The following is a 21,828-nucleotide window of genomic DNA, read 5'->3' as shown; positions in this document are numbered from 1 at the left end:
TTTTAGGCATTCACTCCCACACAACACAGAATAAATAATAAATAAATAATGAAGAGAATTCACGTTACTAAACATTATAACATAAACTCAGAAAATGCTAACGAGCTTTGGATTAGTAAGATCTATTTCTCTTGGGATTCGTTGAGCAAAGACAAACAAAACATATAATTTTAACATACAATTAAATATAAAAAATTATTAAAATATGATTAAAACGATTGGTAGTTATTCAAAAAGAGAATCATAATTTTGTTACTCATCTAATCTAATATATATGCACAAAAATGTTATGTGTAATAAGTCAATTCTGTCTCCTCTTCTCGTTGGAAAGGAATTGGAGATTTGAAAGAGAGGTCTTTGTCCCAAACTTTTTGTTTTCAAGCAGTGTCTGGTTAGACCGATTTCAGGGCTAACAAAATTAAAACTGAAACTCACAGCTTTGATACATAATTAACTTTATAAATAATTTCCTGTGTAACGGTTCATAAATCCCATAATTTTCTCCAACTTATATTGCTCAGAAACTAAGCATTTATTTTACTTCCAAGGAAAATAGAAAGTTCCATTCCTTCCTGTAACTCTAGGACCAGGCTAGTGTAATGTTTTTGTAAAATCATTGGGCTAAATGCTTAGACTTATATTTTGACATATATATACAAACAAAAATCCATCACATCACAAAATAATACATTATGATTTATGTTCCTTTGACTAATGTTTCCCTTTGTATCATCCACGTTTGTTTTTGCCAAGAGAAAACAATCACTGTTGTCCAAGAAGTGAAGGCCTGTAGAAAGCATGGCTTTGTGCAATTGCGATACGTTCTCGCGGATCGTTCAGATTTTCATCCCTCAGAGCTTTTAGAATAGCTTGTGTTGATTGTTCCCTAAGTAATCCAACATGCACCAGAATAATGAGAAACTTATTTAGTCTATTGACAAAATCCATAGAAATTTCTAAATGTTTTACTTGGAGTTAGAAGTGCTCAAAAGATAACAAGCTTAAGGGTAAAAGTATGAGGTGCTGGTGTTTGACACCAGACATGCCTTCAATATACCATCACTATAAATAAGAGCACCTATTGTATCATTTACATACTTTAATCAACCAAACAAGTTTACTCTCACATCCTCTGATAACTCACATTGAAAACCAAGCTAGAGGCTTATGTTAATTATTGTATTGGAGATTGATTACCTTAATATCAATATTTTGTAGAGTGTCTTCAAGATAGGGCAGAGCTCAACAGGAGCAACAGGTTTTTTTTCTTCAGGATGCAACACATTCAGGCTTGATTGGCTCAAAAGTTCAAAGAATGCCTCCACTGCAGATACTCCCTACAGATAAATAAATATGGCAGGTCATAGCATTTTTGTTTAGTTCTTGGAATTTGAAAAGAACAAAAAAAAGACTCATTAGAGAAGTTCACAAGAAAAAAATCTCATTCCTTATTCCACTATATTTTCCTGTTGCAGAATGTCAACATGATCAAAGCTTAAAAGCATCCTTGTTTAACTCAAGTTGACACCTTCACATTTAACAACATATGCACTTGCAAAATACATGTGATGTATGCACTAATCTTATCTGTGGAAAATGAAATCGGTTGTTATTTGAAACATGAAATTTTGATTGATTGCCTTTGTTCACTATCCAATTATTTGTTTCATGCTTTCACATGAAAGGAACTATAGTGAATATGAATGGGACAAATGCAACTTTTGAAAAATAGAGAAGTGTGGCTTATACCATGTAAATAATATTATAAGATCATATTCATCGACCATTTAAGAATTTCATAAACCACATAAATACTTTAAAAGATGGTTCAAATCATCAATATTATTTATTCTCTCCATGCAAACAAGTTAACAACAGATGAATGTCCTAATAAGCTATGAATACAAGTTCAAATGATGAAAAACAGCAGTTCCTGCTAAAGGATCCTGTCAAATTTTCTATGAAGTAATCCGTGGACATTTTAATGCACATCCGTAACAAAATATAAGCAAAAAAGTAGATGTGTCTGGTTCATGTAATTGAAATCCTCGAGAACATTACATGAGTTTGTTAAAGACTAAGACATAGAAATTTACAAAATATACCTGAATCATTCCTTTGCCACTAATGCTATCACCCATGTCAGGGCTTAGCTCACCCTTAGCTAACATCTGACCGTACCACGCGTTACGACCTTTTAACAAGGTGACGTAAGTGTCAGCTAGTAATGGTCCAGCAAGTTTCTCAGGCTCTTCAGTTAACAAGTGAGTGATGAATATCATCTCTGATGTACAGTGTGCAAAGTACACAGATTTGCTAGTAGCACTCTCATTGGTAAGGGATGCTACCATTCCTGATATCATAGAAAAGAAAAACAGGAAATATATGCATAGATTGTAAATCAGAAATAAAATGGTAAGACACGAAAATGACATTATAAAGTGTTACAGCAACAACCTGGTTCAAAAGAAAATAGATACGAAAAAACACAAACAAATAACACACGAGATCTGATCATGGAGTTTGGCCTATCATGTCTATGTTTCTACTGGAGAGTGACCGAAGTACCTTTCTATTATGATTCAAGCTTAGAGTTACATATTACCTATTTGTGTTTAAATACTATGGTCCAATTATCACTAACCATAGCTATTAACAACATAAAGTTAGAGGTATTTTGAACCCTTTGCTTTTCCACGTTTCAAGTTAATGGCAACTTTTTGTCTCAATAGCATGTGAAGGTCTTAACTCAATTTACAACTTTATGTATAACCAATCATATCTAGATTTCATAATATGTACTGAGGTGGAAATATTGCAAGGTTATCAATACAAGTGCTTCTTTTTGTATTTTCTTTACACATGAATGCTTCTTTTTGCATGGAAGATAATAAGAAAAAGATAGCTTCCTAGTATATGCATAATTACTTGGAATGGAGTGGACTACGAAACACTAGTACATACACAACATCGACATTGACACCGTTAATAATTTGAAAAAATAGAAGTGGTTATATAATAATCACAGGTGTGAAACATTAGACAAGTTGAAGATACAAATTACTTCTATGTTTGACATTAGACATAAAGTGATGATAAATAACAAAATTGAAGCTTACCAGCTCCAATTGCATAGACATTTTTCAAGCCACCCATAACCTCATGGGTGACAAGGTCACTATTGTCCCATACAATAAAATGTGGTTGTCTGAGAAACTTTGCTAAATGTTTCCTCCATTTCTCAGCTCCACATATTCTAGCATTGGCATACTCCTTGTTGTGGATTTCTGAGGCAATGTTAGGACCACCAAGATAAAGTATGTTTTCCACAGGCACTCCAGCTGTCAAGTTTAATTACATTGCAAAGATTAAAGAATGAGGAAGGAATTAAACTTAAGAAAAAAAGGCTATATGATAATAGAAAATCTAATGAAATAAATCAAAAGAGAGTATTACTAAAAAAATAAGGACAACAAGTACTACAAATTTCCATTTATTGGGATCAAACAAATTCTAGGTAAGAAATATCTATGATTTAGCCAGAAAACTATCACAAGTTCACAACTGATTTATAATGTGCTTCAGTATGAATATGAACACAACAGATTTATGTAAATTGAATTCCCTTAGAGTGGATATGAGGGTTGATTCAAGAAGAACTCCAACATATATTGTAGATTAATTATAAGAAAGAAGACAACAATGTAGGGAGAAAAGAGAGTAGAAATGAGTGAAAGTCTTACTTGCTTGATGAATCATTTTTGTGGGAGTAACAATATGAGGAACAGGCTCCAATGCAGCCTCAATACCTTTAGACAAAGAAATGATTATAGGAACAGTGATCCTCTCCTTCCAATATTTACTAATCTCTTCAAAAATCTCACGAGTCTCAGTTGAAGGCAAACCATTAACAACAATATCAGCATCCCAAACAGCTTCTTGCAAATTAGTGACAACTTTCAAAGGAGAAACAGGAGTATCAATCATGTTCAAACAAAATCCATCTTTAAGAATCTCATCAGCAAAAAGTGTCCTATCACCAAGCCTAGCCTCAACATATTTAAGATAAGCACAACGTCTTATCAACCTCCTCAAAACATCTTCTCTTGAGTTGATAACTTCAAAGAGATGTTCAGCTGTTGATCTATCAACTGCTCTACCTGATCTTCTCCATATCCTTATTTGTACTTTGTCTCTAAATTGGCCATAACTATCTTGTAAAAGGGATGCAAAAACACTTCCCCAAGCACCAGCTCCAACACTCACAATTCTCAAAGGGTCACCATTACTCTTCCCAATTAGTCTCCTAAACTCATCAAGCTTATCCTCTAAACCATTATTATTACAATTCTGAGATGACCCATTTGAGCATGTGTTATTACTCATCATTCCCATAATGCTTCCTACCATATTCCAAAAGAAAAAAAAAATATATATATATATAGAAAAATCTAAGATGTAGTAAGAATCAACAAGGGATGAAAACTAAATTGAGCGTCCTATATTATATAATCTTGTGACTTTCACTTTTTCTTTACTCAACTACCAAAATTTTATTCTTCTTATTCTTACCATAGGAATAAGATTATATTTTTTGGCATAACAAAAGATGGAGCATTGGAATGTAGAAAATGAAATCTTGTTGGTAGATATTTCTTGACCAATGCTGAAAAATATTTATTGAAAGTTGAAACATTGAATGCATGAATCATGGTACATATGCGTGCCCATCCATTTCTCTGTCTTTTACTACCTCCGTTATTAATGACTATTGCATTTTAGAACTTTTTATTTTTATTTAAAAAAAAAAATCAAATTTAATGTTGTTTTAGAAAAATGTTTTTTTTTTGCCAAAAAAATGAAATTTTTATTTATTTATTTACAAATTCACTGTAATTTTGTATTTACAAGATACAACAATTTTTTTCTTCAATATTATTCTAATTATTATTCTGTAACTTCCAAATTTATTAAATTTTATTATGTATTTTATGAGAAGAATTAGTACTCTATAGTTAATAAGTATAATTTGATATCATAAAAAAATATATAATTTGCTAATATTGTTATGTTCAATATTATTTTTCTTAATACTGAGTTTTTCTTTAAATATAAAACTTTCTTCGATTTCTTTTATAAGAACGTCTTTCAATTTTGAAAGCATAAATTATTTTCTTTAAATCATGTCATTTTAAAAATGGATAGAGTAGTTTCTAAATACTACTAGTACACATGCCAAGCCAAAAGAGTAGATAGGGGAATGGCGAAAAAAACATCAACATAACTTTGTTTTCTCCGTCTATTGTTTGTTCATCTACCCAACTACAAGACACGACTAGAAGTAGTACCGATAAAAAAATAACCAAATTTATAAGGTACACTTCAATTCAATTATTGTTATGCCAAATACCATATTTATTATTGGCAACAAAAATAAATAACCAAACTTTCGTGCTAGAAGTAAGAAGAAGAAAAAAAAAAGGAACTACCAAGTTATGATCCTTCAACGAAGAGGTTGATTTACTTTAGCTTGGCGAATTCATGACCATGTTTTTTTGTCGTAAATTGTGGTGTATCTTGTATTATTTTTTATATAGGTAAGTGAAGTTTATAATTTATTTACAAGAATTTGAAATAATCCATAACTAATTTTTAACTCATATCTGACTCATTTAATTTATAAATCAAGTGTAACGACCTAATTATCAAATTAAATCTCAAATTATTTTTGAATTAGTTCGATTTATTGTTATATATATATATATATATAAAAAAAAGATAAAAACGATAATTTTTCAGTTTTGTGTTAGGTACGTTCTCATATTAAGTATACATTTGAGATTGTAGGGATTTTTTAACAAAGTTATTGAGCCAATAAAATTAGGCTTATTGATTGAAATAATCTTATGAAAATAGTTGTTAGTGGATGACTAATTAGTAGACGTTTAGAAATGGAAAAATGGAGTGATAAATAATTAAAAGTTCTATTATCATCCTCACTATAATAATAAAAAAAGTTAAATTACATTTGCGGTCCATTAATTTAATTTCAAATTTTAAGTTAATTGAAATTAAATTAAAGGATCGCATGTGCAATTTATCTTAATAAAAACTACTGAAACATTTTAACATTGGTTGTTTTAAAAAAACTAATAATAAAAATTGAAATCTAACAAATAAGGGGATTAGTACAAAAGAGTAATCCATAGTTAATTGAATATATTCTAAAAGAATAAGTAAAAAAGATTAGAGTAATCCATAGATAATTGATATATTCTAAAATACAAGTAAAATGAAACGAAAAAATATTTAAAATTTACTGTACTAATATTTAATATAAAAAACATTTTTTGACAACCACACACCACATCAATATTTTGTGAGAAAAATAAAAACAATAGTATGACATATGTTAATAATCTAATACAAAAATACGTAAAGAAAAAATAATGTGTTAAATATGCGAGTAACATTTGAACCAAAATTCTATTAAAATAATAACTACGTACTATTTTTAATTTTGATCGTTAATATAAAATCAAACAACTCAAATAAAAAGTATGTATTTTTTGTAAAACAATCTCCACAATTAATTTAAAATAAAACAGAAGAAATTGATAATGGCATGATGGTATAACTATTTTGACATAGGTGTCATTTTCAGCAATTAATCTGTTAGCATTAAAGGTTATTGGGTGTGGCCAACTTCCCCAACGGTCATTAATATTGTATGACTTAGTTTCATGTGATTGCCCTCTTCATATTAAATGTTTCTTTTCTTTTCATATGTTCCATCCTACTTTGAGCTTCTCTTTATTTGAAATCTTAATAATAATAAAAAAAAACATTTGTCAAGGAATTTAAAATTAAAAGTCTTGTATTAAAAAATTATTATTTTTTTTTAAAAAAAAATATTAATATATTTGATTATTTAATAAGTGTTTTTGGAGCACTTATTACTATTTATTAATAAAAAATAATACATACTCGAATTATACTTGAATAAAATGTGTGGATCCAAACCTTGTTTAAAAAATGAAAATAAAAACGTGCATCTTTAGAATATTTGATAATGTATTAAAGATAAAAAAATTATATTAAAAATTATGCATTTTTTCGATTATTGATAATTTTGAATTGAGGATATGTTAGTCCCTACATTTAATTTCGTCTAAATTTAATTACTTCCTTCATTCTTAAATATTATTTTATTGCATATTTCATACTTATTAAAAGAAAACTAATAATATAAGTAATATGTATTAAAAAGGTTGATAACATAATTAATATGTCTATTTTGTATAGAAAATGACTAAATTGTCACTTGTACATTAATGTAATCAATACTTACATTACATATTCTAAGATAAGTTAGTAGTATTAATTAAGATTATGTTTAATAATAATAATAATAATAATAATAATAATAATAATAATAATAATAATAATAATAAATACATCTTGGAATTTGAAAGAGAGTTTATATTTAAGAACATACTTTTTTCTAACAAGTATTTATAATTAAGGATGAAAAAAGAATTGCTTTAATGATATGTTAAAAGTGACATGTCAATTTTTTTTGTTCAAATTAGTCTTTATTCTTTTTTTAATTGAATTTTATCAAACTCACTAAAAAGGGACAAACTAATCATTTCGTCAATTGACTCAAATTACTCACTCATATTTTATTATTCCCTTTTATTTTCCCTCAACATAACACATCATCTTTAACTACGAAAAACAAAACAATAATAAAATGTTGATGTTAAGATCATCTTAGAAATGAAGGGGATTAATGTTTAATAATGAAAAACAAAAGAGAATAATAAGATATGAGGATCTAATTTAACTTAATTGAATGAATGATGAAGTTGACCCTTTAATAAAATAAATGAGTATATAAAATATTAATTTGACCCTAAAAATTGACACGTCATTGTTGTTTCACACACCTACAATAACTAAAGATCATGTCAAATATAACAATTAATTTTGGATGAAACTAACAGGTGGACTAACTTGTCTCCAATTTGTAATTGTTAAGGATTATTTTAAAACTTTTTTAATCCTAAACCCTTCATTTTTTTTATAAGGGACTAATTCGGATATTTAATTTAAAAATAGATGAACGTTTTGGCCAATGTTGGCATCATTCACAAATTTGGATTTTTTAACCATTGTAATTAGGACTTTTGGAGCTATGTTACTATATATATCTTCCAACACTAGTTTGGGTTGTTATAATGTCTTTTTTTATTTTATTTTTATGAACTTTTTAGAAACTAGCCAATTAATGAATGTGCACATGTAACCCATGATTCATGCACCAATATATTAATTATACGTGCATTGTTGGATTTGTATATTCAAACTCCTGTACTAATTTTAGGGGGAAAAGGTATTATTGATTTTGTTTTGAGTGGACATACAAAATAATAAAAATTACTCCCTCCATCCTATTATCAATGTCATATTTGCAAAAAAAAAAAAATAGTCTCAAAATAATTTTTTTTTCAGTTTTCAATGTAATATTTGTTGTTATTATTATTATTATTATTTTCAATTGTATAATCTAATTAATATCATATATATCACTCTTAAGTCATTACACTTCACATTGTATTGATGATAATGGTAAATACTCCAACGATTAATAAAGATTAATTTGATAAAATTATTGTTATATTTCATTTATCACTTCTTCTTAATTTGTAAGAATATGTGGGAACAATATTGTGAGTTTTTGTCAAAATCTGTAAAATAAAACAGGTCGCACCTCGCAACTCACACCAGCATATTGATTATGGGGTGTTAAATTATCAAGCAATGGACTCAGAAAGGCCCTTTGACCAAAACAAAAAGTAAGGGTAGAAACCCTAGTGTCTGTAATCTGTATATTAATTATCATTTAAGTTTTAAATATTGCTCGTGGCACCAAAAAATCAACTACAGTGAAGATAGCTCAATCTGTACAATTAAGCTGGAAGAGGTGAATATCTATAACCAGCTTATATTTTGGACTACTATATACAACCTAGTATATACAGCATTTATTTGCTTGTCTTGACTCAATTTTGTTTCCATTATTTACAGTCAGAAAAGAACCAAGAAACAGGGAACTCAAAACTCTTGATCATATTGAGAATCAATTTGCAGTCTCCCTAAAACTGTGGATTAACAGAGCTGATATAACAGTGACTCCCCAGTTTTTGGTAAAATATTATGTCTCTTGGCCTGATTCTGTTTTGGAACCTCCGTCACATGGAGGTTGAAATTGGGTCTGCTCCGAGACCATGGTAGCTCTTGGGTTTCTAACCACTGGATCAGTATTTAAGTGGACATCGTCCAGTTCATTGTCCATAGGTGTAGTATCAGATTCACTCGCCTTTTGAGACAGCTTTTCTCTGCAAATAATCATATTATGTTACCAAGTTGAAAATAACAAATTCACAAAATAAGTACACCAAAATTTCAAAACACAGATATTATCACCTAAATGATAAAATCAATAAAATACTACAGATTTTGATTTGGTTATAAAAGATATATAGAGTATAGACACAAGTTTCATTCCTGATGGTTTAAGGGTCTGCCAGTTATATTGAAAGTTAATTGTATCTTTATCTTTCTAACAGAACAGCAATAGAGAATCCATACTCAAATACTTCATGCCCTACAATTTCCTTCTCAAACAGAGATCCACAGATCGGAAGGTGAAATTACAAATGATCCAGTAAAACAGATAAAATATGCATCCATTTAATGCACACAAACACTACAGATAAGGTGAGATGCAGCAATACCTTTTTATTATTGGAATTTGATCCCTCTGGGTCTACAGAAAGAACATAATCTGTTGTACCCTGGGTTACAGAGTTTGAGAGATCTTCCAGAGATGCATCACCTTCTTCATTTAACAAAATACCCTTCATAGGTTGTTTTTTCTTTTGCTTATCCCTTACCTGGAAGGATAAGCGAAGTCAAACATAATCAGAAAAAATACTCAAGAAGGTTTTAGGCTATGGAACTTATTCTAATCCTTGTTTTTTCAGTTGGTGAGTGAGAGGGATGTTCAACTACATAATGTAATGAGTTCTAGTGACCAGATTTCATAACCAACCTGGACAGGGATATTTTTAAATTTCTGCTCCAACTGAACATCATCCAGAAGCAAAGATACCACATCCTCAGGAGCTAAAAGATCCCCACCAACAGAACCACCAGTCATGACAAGGTTCTGTACAGTACTTTTCTGACTAGCTCTTAGAAGAATCTTCTCTTCAACTGTCTCTTTACATATAAGTCGGTAGACATTAACCTATAAGTTTGAAAATACATCTAATGTTAGTTTTAAATTAATAAATTAAGAACTTACAAACTCAAAAGGATTGAATAGCTATTGTTTCTGTGCAAAGCAAAAATGTGCAAGATTCAGGGGAAGGAAGGGAAGCAACAGTTCCAAATGTGCAAGGAAGGAAAAACTCGGGGATCAATTGCTGAGATCCCAAATAATGAGCAACACCGCATTGATACAATAATTAACAGATTTGTGCTCATTAGGGAGAAGGAAAAGATAGAACTAACATCTTTTGTCTGACCCAAACGATGAGCTCTGTCCATTGCCTGTAGATCCAATGTTGGATTCCAGTCACTCTCATAAAATATGACTGTGTCAGCAGCTGTCAAGTTAATACCCAATCCACCCGCTCTTGTACTCAGTAAGAACACAAAAATATCAGACCTACAAAAAATTAATAAAAAAGTTATAAAGCTATATAATGAAATAAGAGTACAGCATGGAAAAATTGCTAAGTACACATTACCTACGCTGAAAGTCTCTGACCATGTCTCTACGGTCCTGAATTGAAGATGATCCATCAAGTCTAAAATACTTATATTTTCTATAGTTCATATAGTCCTGTAAGAAGGATTAAATCATCACTAAGAATAAGAAGAAAAAAACCCATATAGTAGAAAACCAATATCCACAACATGGTGGGAATGAAAAAAATGAATAAACTCTAGATAGCAATATACAAAGGCTTAACAGTGAAAAGTTTAAAATACCTCCAAAATATTCAGCATCTTGGTCATCTGAGCAAACAAGAGAACACGGTGATTTTCTGCTCGCAAGCGTTTCAATAATATATCAAGTGTTTGAAGCTTCCCAGAGTCCTATATCAAAATAATTTAATTAGAAGATCAATCTGACACAAACGTCAAGAGATGAAGGGGTACTCCTCAAGAATCAATAGAGGGGGTGAAAGAAATACTTACAGTGAGCAACTTTGCTGGGTCAAAATTTTGCATAGGTGGAGAAGACCCAAAAATACTGTGAGTTAACTGAAGAGCAGGTTTACAAACAGGTTGTTCAGAGTCGATCTCTTGAATTAAATGATGGGGACCATCTGGCTTTCGAGGCCCATTAAATTCAGACGTGCGTGCAAATCCCACAAACAACCTCTTAACCCAAGGATCATGTAGTTCTTCAATCATTTTATAGCAGAAGTTCCTATCAGAGCAGTGAGCACCAATCTAAGAAGGAAAAATAAACATGGTCAATAGTTAATTATCATTTTGTTAATAGAAGGCAACTTATTTTGGAAAAATTAACAGAAGACTAGATAATAAAGAAACATAACATACTGGGGGAGCTCTACATTGTGGGATATATGTGTAAGCTGAGTGAAGAAGCCTTGCATTTGATAAAAGCCTCTCCTGATGTGGGACAACCAAGGCCTCAATAGGAGTGTGGCTGGGTCCAGTGGGCAATCTGTTTTGAAGAAACTTAGTCTCAGATCTCGATGGAACCAATAACATTTGTGTTACAGTTCTCACTTTTCCTTTTTCAAGGTAACTACATTCCAGATCATCATCTATGGTCTCCGTAAGAAAGTTTACAACTTCATTAATGAACTTTTGTCCCTGTCTCATCATTGAAAATAATAGTCGCTCCATAAAAGAACCAGTGACCAGAAATGTCACCTCTTGGGGAGACAAATCCATCAAATGGGTAAAGCCAAAGATTCCACTTTTAAAATGCATATCTTCGGAGAAGACAGATTGATAAACATTATCTGGTCTAAAAATATTAAAATATTTCTGAAAAGATTCTCTACAGACATCATGACCAACAGCTGAGCTAAGAGTTTCAGAACTCCGCATGATATCTTGATAGACAAGTTTTGGTATCTGAAAAGGTTTGACAAAAACAATAAGAAAGGAGGCATTGTCAACATAATGAATTATAGAATGACACAATTTATTTAAGACTCTGATAGATGTGCATAGAAGATAAGCCATTATGAGTCAGGTATGTTATAAAACTGTGACATACATTAGCCACAATAGATAAAAGTTTAATGTGAAAGCATTAATATTCCTTCTCTCATCCTTCGGATATACATAATGTACCTCAAAATATCCGAAAAAATGACCTTTGGAGTGTATTGTAGAATCAGTTAATTACTTAATTATTGAAGTAATATTAGACACTATTTCCTAATTATATTGAGTTTCCTTATTGTTTCAACCCAAAAGCTAGCACAAGGGGTGAGCATTGCCCACGCCTTGCCCACGCCTTATAAGGATATCTCAGTCAATGTGGGATCTTAACTGACCCCCTCAATCCCAGGATTGGACTCTGAAGTGCATACAAATGCAGGCGAAGGATCTCAAAACATTCCCTCACATCTAGGGGTTAGACCCTCGGAGCGCGCACAAATGTGGCTGATCCAATAACAGATCTACAATCAACTTAGACACCATCTGAAATTTGGGCTAGGCTTAAATCAACCCAAAACACTAGAACTGGATACTTGGAGTCTGGACAGATGTGGTTGCCCTCATAACAACACAACCCCATGCCTAGGATTGCACATCTAGAATGTGGACAAATACGGGAAGCTCGATATTTGATCTGGAATATGCTCTTGTGCCGTCTTAGTATTTAGAGCTAGCTTTTAAGATTGAGTTAAGGTCTAGTCCAAATTTGAAGTATTAATGATCTCAGGCTTGTTCTAGTTCTAGTAATATTATAGCCGTATTTGGTCTGATTATGAGTACAAATAGGAACATTATGTCTCATTTTTCTCGTCTCCTTGACTATATAAACCCTACAATCTCAATAATGGTTATTATCTGAAATCTAACCTAACTGACACGAAATACAATGTGATGCAACATTCTGATTTTGCTCCTAACTTAAGTGGACATTAAGAAAATGGAACCAAAAACATGGGACATTGAAGAGAGAACAATAACATTAAATGTTTTTGATATCGTACATAAGAAATCCAGACGTACCTCATATGATATGGGGTTGTGACCACCAGAATAATATACATCCTCTAACTCCCCAAATGGAGGAGGAGGGAGAGAGTTTGGAATCTCTCCAAAGTAAAGGTATGTGCTTCCCTCACTCCTTTCGAACAACTCAGGATGGTTGCAAACCTAACATTTCCAAAAAGCAACATTTATTACGAGTAATCATGGTTAGCAGAAAAAACAACATCACACAACCGAAACACTACAATACTTATTTCAACAGGATAAAAATTCTACTCTACTAAAACTAAAAAAAGATAAATAAAGATTGAAATTTCAATTATATGGATTGTCTACCTTCCTTAGTTGAATAACAATGTTCATTAAATTCAGGATTCTCTTCTCATTGAGCTGCCCACGATTACTATCCAACAACTCAGCAAGAGATATCTTGTTCTTAATTGCTTGATAGAAAGCCTGCTGCCGAGAACTTAACTTGCAGTGCACTGTAACTTCAGTTTTGCTAGTCAGCTCAGAAATTACATCTTTTTTAACACGCCGCAGCATGAAAGGCTTTATAATTGAATGCTGTTAAGAGAAGAGCAACTCAATATATGCCAAAAAATTTAAAATGATAAATTCAATCAAGATGCTAAAAAATAATTAAAAGTCGCCATATAACACATCCTATTGTTGTTTAAACTTTCATATCTTTGTTTACAAACCCATCAACATATTTATACATTTGAATATATTTAAATTTGTTTGGTTAGTTAGAAGGGGTTATAAATTATAAGTAGGGAAAATCAGGATAGAGGGAATCATTATGTGAATTCAATAATCTGGAATGAGAAATCTTTTGTAACCAATGGAAGAGAGAGATCTCTCCTGATCTCAATCATTCATTCAATAAAATTGTTCTTTCTTTGGATTCTTTCTATTAATTTCTGATTTCTTTTCTCCAGGTCTGTAACAGAAAATTAAAAAAATTGAGATCCAACAAACCCAAGAAGACAACGAATGGTACCAACAATTTCCAAAACGGAAAACCAAAAGCAACCCCCTGATAGGTAAGCCTTAGTGGATTGGGGTCAATCAGGGAGTTAGTTAGGAACTTAGGGGAAATAAGGCATGTTGCCTATAAAAAAGAAAGGGGATTGACAATGAGGGAAATTTCGTCATAATTTGAGAGAATTAGGGCCTTTGGGCATTTGGAGGTTGCCAACCCTCGAAGTTCTGCATTATTTTCCTATTTTCTTGTAATAACATTACAGTTTCTATAACCCATCATTCCACAATGCAGATTTTATATGCACTTACACTTTCTGATTAAAAAAATCAATATAATGCAATCATCCTTACCATATATTTAGTATGACTATCAAACGGGAAAGACACTTACCAATCGACTAAGTTGGTGTTCATTCAAAGTACCCCCGTGTTCTGCATGGTTCTCAATTCTATCATGTCGTAAATAATAAAAGATGGTCAGACTGGAGTTAAATTAGCAAAATTATCAGACGATAATTAGGAATACACACCCTTTTGAAAACCACTCGTTAAACTGCTCATGATTGTCAAATAAAGTTGGCATAATGAAGTGAAGAAGAGCCCATAACTCGGCCATATTGTTCTGAACGGGTGTACCAGTCAGCAGTAGGCGATTCCGACAGTTAAAGCTGAGGAGAGTCTTCCATCTTATACTGTTGGATAAAATATGATTTTTAAGAGGGTGCCAATGACAAAATCAGATGTCAACGTAACTTCAAATTTCATTAACCACACACTGAACAAAAATATATACAAAATTATACACAACTAAATACTAAAAAATACACCATATAAAATAACTAATCAGTTTTGTTAAAATATACAGCAGGAACAATAAGCAATTAATAATTAGTGTCATTCACTTATGCACCCGAGAAACAGATATTAACGCAAACCTGTTCGAACTTTTAATTGCCTGGGCTTCGTCTAAAACCATATACTGCCATTTCACGCGCCGGAAATACTTCTCATCAGCGACTAACAGCTGGTAACTTGTGATGAGAATGTGAAATTTAGCATCCCTGGTAAATAATTAAAGTACAGTAACAATATATTAGAGGGATCAAAATTAAATACCAAAAAGATATACAAATAGAATTTATTAATGGTTGATGAAGGACAGAATATTGTATTAGCCTCACAATTCCAAAGGTTTTAGTCAAAGATGACTCTAAGCAAATGAACAGTGCATTAATATACTTTTCATCCAATTACATTGGGTTTCATTTTCATCTCATAATAAAATTTTGTTTTATTTTTCTGAAAAATGTTTCAAAGATTGATTTGACTAAATTTATCCTAAATCTTCTAGAATGGAAAACCACACTTTTGCAATTAAATGTTCTGTTTATTTTATTTGAATTACAAACTCTCCCAAACCTGGCAGCATCTCTCTTCTCTCTCTATTGAGCACGCCTTCCCCCTCCCCCTTCTCTCTTTGTCTGTCGACCACCACAGCCAGGGATTTGATACCAACAACAGTCTCTCTATATCTCATTGTTTCTCTGAATTCTATAAAGACAGTAGCTGCACAAAACCAATTTTTCTCAAGTTTACCTTACTAAATCTACCATCTTTACTCACTAATTCATTCGATATTTTTATTGAACATCAAAAGCCACACCTCAATATTATCATCATCTTTCATTTAATTCATAAATCAGGTTTAAAGGGAAGTCCTTTTTTGACATTTTTTTCAACAACAAATATAAAAGCACCAAGGGAGACTAGTCACATTCCACAATCAGCACAGCAAATTTATATGAACTGAAATATCTTTCCACAATTAGCAACATTTTATTTATTAGAAGAAAAGCCCATTTTTTTTCTCAAACATATACCCCAAGCATAAGGCCACTACCTGCGATAAAGATCCTTTGGGTTCATAATTTTCCTAAGCACTGTCCGCTCTGAAAGCCCACCCCAATAAGGAAGTCTTTTCAGTTCAGGGCAGAAGCGCTCGAGTTCCTCATTCCAATTATTTAATACAGAAGCAGGTGCAACAACCAAAAAAGGTCCCCATATGTTTTTCTCCTGCATGGGACAAGCAAGATACAATAAACTGAATAAAGTAATTGAAATGAACAAAAACAGCTGAATGAATAGCTACCTCAGCTAAATGGGCTAAAAAAACCATAGCCTGAATGGTCTTTCCAAGTCCCATCTCATCAGCAAGAATACCATTTAAACCCTGAAAGATACCAAACACCTTCTAATTTAGCAACCAAAAGAAACAAATCATTGAGACTTTATTTAAGAGTGCTCAACAACCTGCTCATAACAATTAACTAGCCACTGAAGACCTTTTAGCTGATACTCTTTGAGACAACCATTAAATAACTCAGGTGTCCGAACTGTCGATGCCACAGGCATGGTGGAACTGCAATGCAACAGGGCAAAACTTAATTAGAATGGACCCTATTGCTTATTTCACACTCTTCAATACTATCTAGAAGACCATCAACATAAATTTGCATGAGTACATTTACACTTGTCTATGTAGTGTAGAATAGACTATGTGGATATGCATTAACACAAAAATAGATAAAGAAAGAGAGGCAGCTCACGGGGTTTGCAAATCAATATGATTTTCTCCAGAAACTTCTAGTGGAAGTGAATCGGATTCACCAGCCTGGCGCAGCCTCAAGCACTCAGTATCAAAAGCACTTGTTAACCTTCTCTGCTTAGTAACTGCTTCTTGAGCAACCATCAAAGCTTCCTTCTTCAATTCAGCCTCTTCGGGATCTTCCTCCTCATTAAGACCAGCATCTGAAGAATTGATCAATACATTTTGATCATTTGTATTTTCATCTGCCATGGATAGAGCGTCTGAAGATATTGACTTGTTCTGCATAAAGTGACTATACAGCTCAGTCTGTTGTATAAGAAAATTTAGCCTTTGCTTCTGCCTCTTTGCTTCTCGAAGCTCCTGCTCACGCCTCAAAGCTTCAGCAGCCTCTTTTTCCTCCCTTCTCTTCACTTCTACCTGCAAGGATGAAATTGAAAAGTTACAGCATATTCGTCTAATGTATACTATGAGTGACAACTACATCGGCACGAGAATATTCACTTTTCAAAAGGTAATTTCAAATACAGATGATCAGATCTTTAATTCTGCATGTCTACCAAATAGGCCACCTGATCAGAACCAACAATGTGGTGTATCTAACAAACAAACTTCAAATCTCCTCATCTGAATCTCAAAAACATCTAAATTGAACAGCTCAGACCCCAAAATTTAATATCACGGTTTGAAAGGTGCATATACCACCCAGATCAATCACAACTCACTACATTTAAAATATTGTGACACTATCTCAGTAATCTCATTAACAGGAAGAATACAAGACTATTATCAATTAGATAATCGTATGGGCAAGGCACATAAACAAGTTGATAAAACATATTATCAACTTTCATGCATGAAAGTTGTTTTCAAAAGTAAAGGTAGGGCTTAAGGAAGAGTTTGCAACCGTCATGTTCCACTAACTTAAAGTTAAAATACACTGTCCTTCAGAGTTTAATATCCAGCACCATAAAATCAATTAACTTAAGCAACAAAATTAAAAAATACCATCTCCTTATCTATCCGTTTCCAGAATAGTAACATGTCTCTAGCTAGTTTTCGGGTGCGCATGCTAGCAGTCTTCGTCCATTTAAGTGATCTACTTACTTTCGTTTTAACCTGAAAGAAAATAAATTCATACAACTTATTAAAGTGCAAATGCAAAACATACCATTAAAAGCTTTAAACTAGACAGCTATATTAATATTTAATATTAATATTAAAATATACTACAAAACCAATGTGAAATATACAGAGGAACAATCTATTGAAGGGAGAAACAGGGCCTGCCTCTCTTTGACAGTTATCTGAGGCCCTCTTGGCGTCAACAATCTGCTTTCGATGAAAAGTAGTAAAATTCCTATGATGTCTTGGTAGATCTCTTCTTACAATATTTACCCAAATCTTTCCCAATTTCTCCATTTCCTCCTTCTCTATTAAAGCAGGGTCTTTCTCTACCTTTTGTTTCTTGGGTAAGCTTCTTTCAATGATCTGAAGCAGTTGAAAGACAAAGCAACATGTAAACAAAAACATAAGTGTGGTAAAGAGTAAAGGAAAAATCTCACATATTATTTGATAGGTACCTCATAAGTGTCGCCTTTCTCCAAAACCTTCACATGATAAACCTGCAATATACCACCCTCTGATAAAATAGATCGCTTTATGCTTCCAGCTGCCCCCTCCGGAATGGAGGAATTCAAATCAGCATCAGATATTTTCAGACTGAACTTGTGATTTGAATTAGAAGCTGGTGTGTCCTTTAGACGTGCTTGAAGTGATTCATATTGGGATACAGTTTCCCCCATGTCTGCTCGTTTTCTATTTCTAAACCTTTTATCAGATTCCGTCATTTCAGCCAAGGAGCCTAAATCCAATGTACCCTTTAGGTAAAAATCCTCAATGTGGATATCTGAGAAGCTTGGAAGGTTCACCATTGCAGCCAACTTATCATAAACTGGAGGAATCTTATAAGTTATACCAGCTGCAATATCCACAGATGCAGGTTCATACATAACCCTGTAAAGCATTTAGAAAAGGTAACGTCATTTGTAACTTAAACAAAGAATATTATTCAGAAACCTCAAACACTAAAATGAACAGGGAAGAAAAGAAACCTATCAGTATCAAGGAAGTTCCCTGGTTTCTGAGCATTGGAATCATTAATCCATTTGGATGTAGTCTCTGAAGCATGCGATCCTCTCCTGCGCTCATTCCCTAGCTTGTGAACTTTTAATCCATTGTTACTTTTCATAAATGAATCAGCAACCTGATTTGAGCCAGGACTAATCAAGGTACCCTTAAACCTCCTTTTGTACTTCTTAATATGGTCTCCAAGCATTGATCGGTATCGCTCCTCCATTATGTGTGTCCTGTAAAAACCACTCTTTTCCTCGTTGTCACTGTTTCTAGACCAACTCCTCTTCTTTAACAAATTCACATTCCCATTACTGTGATTTACAATTGCCCCACCTACACATGGAAGCACCCCAAAGACAAAGCATACTTATATAATTCAAAGCTCTTCGTTCTTAAAACAACACTCACCAACCAGAAAAACAGTAAGTCTTTACAATAGAACCATCACTAACAACCAAAAAAATCCATTTAGGTGAAACTCTAAAATAAAAAACCTAGGGGTATGTCTATATTAAAGGAGAGGGGAGGCAAAGACTCATTTATCTTTTCTATATTAAGGAAACTATAAAGGGTTTAATGGGAGTCAGTGTAAACCGTTTTACAATGATAGCAAAGAAAAACCGTTGATTTGATAGTTTTTTAGGATGACAGTTAACAATCATGGGGTGGGAGGATAGAATCAAGAGTGGTCATTAGATGTCAGTGTAAAATTGGTTTACACTGACAATGCATGGCCTATTTTCTCAACTATAAAATGTTTACAAAAATAAATTAAGTGAGATTGAAATGTTATACGATCATCTATCATGTTGTTTTTCAATTTCTTTTTCAAATCTCAAATATATACTAAGATATAGACTTAGCCTTCTAAAACCTTTCTATTCAAAACCCTCGATCCAAACATTTAGACTATGTTTCGATTGGTGGTATGAGATGGAATGGGATGGAATAAGTTTATGTTCCTTTGTTTAGATTGGAGTGGAATGTAATGGACTGCATTCCATCCTATTCATACTCACTTCTTTTTCCCTCCAATTTGGGAGGAATGAGATGGAATCCTCTTTTATGTCCCATTCCATCGTAAAATGTCCAAACAACTAAGTTGATGTTTTAATCCGCTCCACTCCACTCCACTCCACTCTATTCCACTCTGTTCCGCTTATTTTTAATCATCCAAACATAGCCTAAAGAACAACCCCCAAACAAACAAACAAAAAGGTGCCTACCTTGGCTTTCTCTGCTCTCATCCTGACTACTATTCCCATAATATTCAAAATCATCATCTTCTTCTGGAAGTTCAAAGTTCATCAAAGACTATAAAACAATGCAATCAGAAACAAAAAGGAAAAACAAAAAATAAAATAATAACAAATTCATTGAATTTTCAATGAAATGTAATAAATAGCTAAACATTCATTTTTTTAAAACCAAATTATACCAAGCCAATTCAGACACTAACCGAGAAAGAAAACAGAAACTAAAAAAAGAATTTCCACAAGAAGCAGAAACACACGAAGAAAATCAATGGAAACGAACCTGCAGATTGAACAGAGTTGAGTAGGAGAGGGAATGGTTGGGCTTCGTCCTGTGATCCATGTGCTACAACAATATGAAGGAAGGAACCTTAATTATGCGACGTGGCATGGACGAAGAAAGTTAACCCTAGAAAGAGGAAGGGAACGGAGGGATGCGTAGTATAAGGTGAGGGAAGAGAGGAGAACGATGGTGTCGATCGCATGGAAGCATTATCGGGCGCTAACGTGCGCTGGGTGGGAGGGGGACGTTTAGACTAACGTGCGCTACTGTGTGTATTTTTTTTTACGGTTGGATGAACGTGTACATTTGTTTAATCTACGGTGAATAATAAACTTACAAAATTATTCGCTAACTTTTATGTTTGAAATTGTACAAGGCAGTTAATTTAGTTAATGAAATTAACAAAACTTTCAAAATAAGAATTTAAATAAATTTCTTTATTCGCATTAGTTCTTGTGCAATTTCATTTTTTTTTATAAATAATACCTGCTTTACATTAATGAGAAGAGAAACAATACAAAAGGACTTTCTTCTTTCTAAGTTTCATTAGGATGATGATTAGAAAAACTACATCCATGGTGACTTTCTTTAAGACTCTAAATAACTTGTTTCACTATTTTCTCAGAAGTATGGTTATGGTTTGAAAGGTGTTTTATTTGTCGCAAACTAGATGTTGTATGTAATACTAGTATACTAGTTAGAATTTCTACTTCTTTTTTACCATCTTTTGAAATAATCTCAGATGATTAATTAAAGAAATTATTACCTTTAATTAATATTTGATTTTTAAATTAAAATAAAAGAAAAATTAATATATTATAAAATAACGTATTAAGAAGTATTATAAGTTAACGAAAAAGAAAAATGTTGTAAATTCATGAAACAATAACTAGTATCAAAATATTTTATTACGATTATATAAACTTATATATTATAAGTTGGGTAGCCAAATAGAGTCTCAATCACTCAATTTTTTATTTTTCTTTTAATTTTCTAAATTTGTGGCATTTTTAAACTAACATTTCCTCATAGTTTAGATAGGAAGAATCAATATTCATAATTCTTTGTTCTTTCTCGTTTTCTTTCCAAATGTTATCTGTTATATACGTTGCTTGATAATTATGGAAGTAGTTGAAAATATCAACCCTTATGAAGAAAATTATTGTTAGGTCCAGGCCTAGCTCACATCACAGTGCTAGTCCCACATCGTTAACACATAACAACAATCAAGTATTTATATAATCATCGAAAGAAGTAACAATCACAACCTTACT

The 21,828-nt window shown here is 32.3% G+C and overlaps 2 protein-coding genes across 5 annotated transcripts; both read right to left on the bottom strand.

The window, feature by feature from the left end:
* Positions 1-418: 418 nt before the first annotated feature.
* LOC101495523 (glycerol-3-phosphate dehydrogenase [NAD(+)] GPDHC1, cytosolic) lies at positions 419-4,681 on the bottom strand. Its single transcript, XM_004493404.4, has 5 exons — positions 3,744-4,681; positions 3,120-3,341; positions 2,106-2,353; positions 1,198-1,337; positions 419-886 (listed from the first exon to the last, which is right to left on the bottom strand). Exons 1-5 carry the CDS (start codon positions 4,408-4,410, stop codon positions 763-765), a joined length of 1,401 nt encoding a protein of 466 aa, XP_004493461.1. The 5' UTR covers positions 4,411-4,681; the 3' UTR covers positions 419-762.
* Positions 4,682-9,237: 4,556 nt separating this feature from the next.
* Positions 9,238-20,842, bottom strand: LOC101495091 (chromatin-remodeling ATPase INO80-like). 4 transcript variants are annotated; one of them, XM_012713877.3, is made up of 23 exons: positions 20,555-20,837; positions 20,245-20,332; positions 18,997-19,351; positions 18,466-18,898; positions 18,173-18,373; positions 17,891-18,001; positions 16,884-17,302; positions 16,588-16,696; positions 16,427-16,507; positions 16,178-16,350; positions 15,213-15,338; positions 14,808-14,969; positions 14,669-14,726; positions 13,624-13,854; positions 13,306-13,452; positions 11,647-12,192; positions 11,278-11,535; positions 11,068-11,175; positions 10,824-10,918; positions 10,585-10,741; positions 10,121-10,318; positions 9,804-9,962; positions 9,238-9,404 (listed from the first exon to the last, which is right to left on the bottom strand). In XM_012713877.3, the coding sequence occupies exons 1-23, from the start codon at positions 20,612-20,614 to the stop codon at positions 9,378-9,380; spliced, it is 4,302 nt and encodes a 1,433-aa protein (XP_012569331.1). In that variant the 5' UTR covers positions 20,615-20,837; the 3' UTR covers positions 9,238-9,377. The 4 variants fall into 4 exon arrangements, with proteins under 4 accessions (XP_012569331.1, XP_027188530.1, XP_027188529.1 ...); XM_027332729.2 differs by having other exon boundaries at positions 20,245-20,307; positions 20,555-20,836; XM_027332728.2 differs by lacking the exon at positions 20,245-20,332 and having other exon boundaries at positions 20,555-20,836.
* Positions 20,843-21,828: the final 986 nt, after the last annotated feature.

Source organism: Cicer arietinum, chromosome 3, assembly GCF_000331145.2.
Source record: "Cicer arietinum cultivar CDC Frontier isolate Library 1 chromosome 3, Cicar.CDCFrontier_v2.0, whole genome shotgun sequence".
Lineage (NCBI taxonomy): Eukaryota > Viridiplantae > Streptophyta > Magnoliopsida > Fabales > Fabaceae > Cicer > Cicer arietinum.
Note: the sequence above shows the minus strand (reverse complement) of the source record. Positions and strands in the feature narration are given on the sequence as shown.

Bases quoted from the DNA above. Each gene is read 5' to 3' on its own strand.
- LOC101495523 (XM_004493404.4), bottom strand. From the start codon at position 4,410: ATGGTAGGAAGCATTATGGGAATGATGAGTAATAACACATGCTCAAAT. The intron at 3,342-3,743 runs GTAAGACTTTCA...TAAACTTGACAG, and splicing joins AAAAATGATTCATCAAGCAA to CTGGAGTGCCTGTGGAAAAC. The intron at 887-1,197 runs GTAATCAATCTC...TGGATTACTTAG, and splicing joins TACAAAATATTGATATTAAG to GGAACAATCAACACAAGCTA.
- LOC101495091 (XM_012713877.3), bottom strand. From the start codon at position 20,614: ATGGATCACAGGACGAAGCCCAACCATTCCCTCTCCTACTCAACTCTG. The intron at 13,453-13,623 runs GTAGACAATCCA...TGGAAATGTTAG, and splicing joins TTGTTATTCAACTAAGGAAG to GTTTGCAACCATCCTGAGTT. The intron at 12,193-13,305 runs GTACGTCTGGAT...AAACCTTTTCAG, and splicing joins ACAACCCCATATCATATGAG to ATACCAAAACTTGTCTATCA.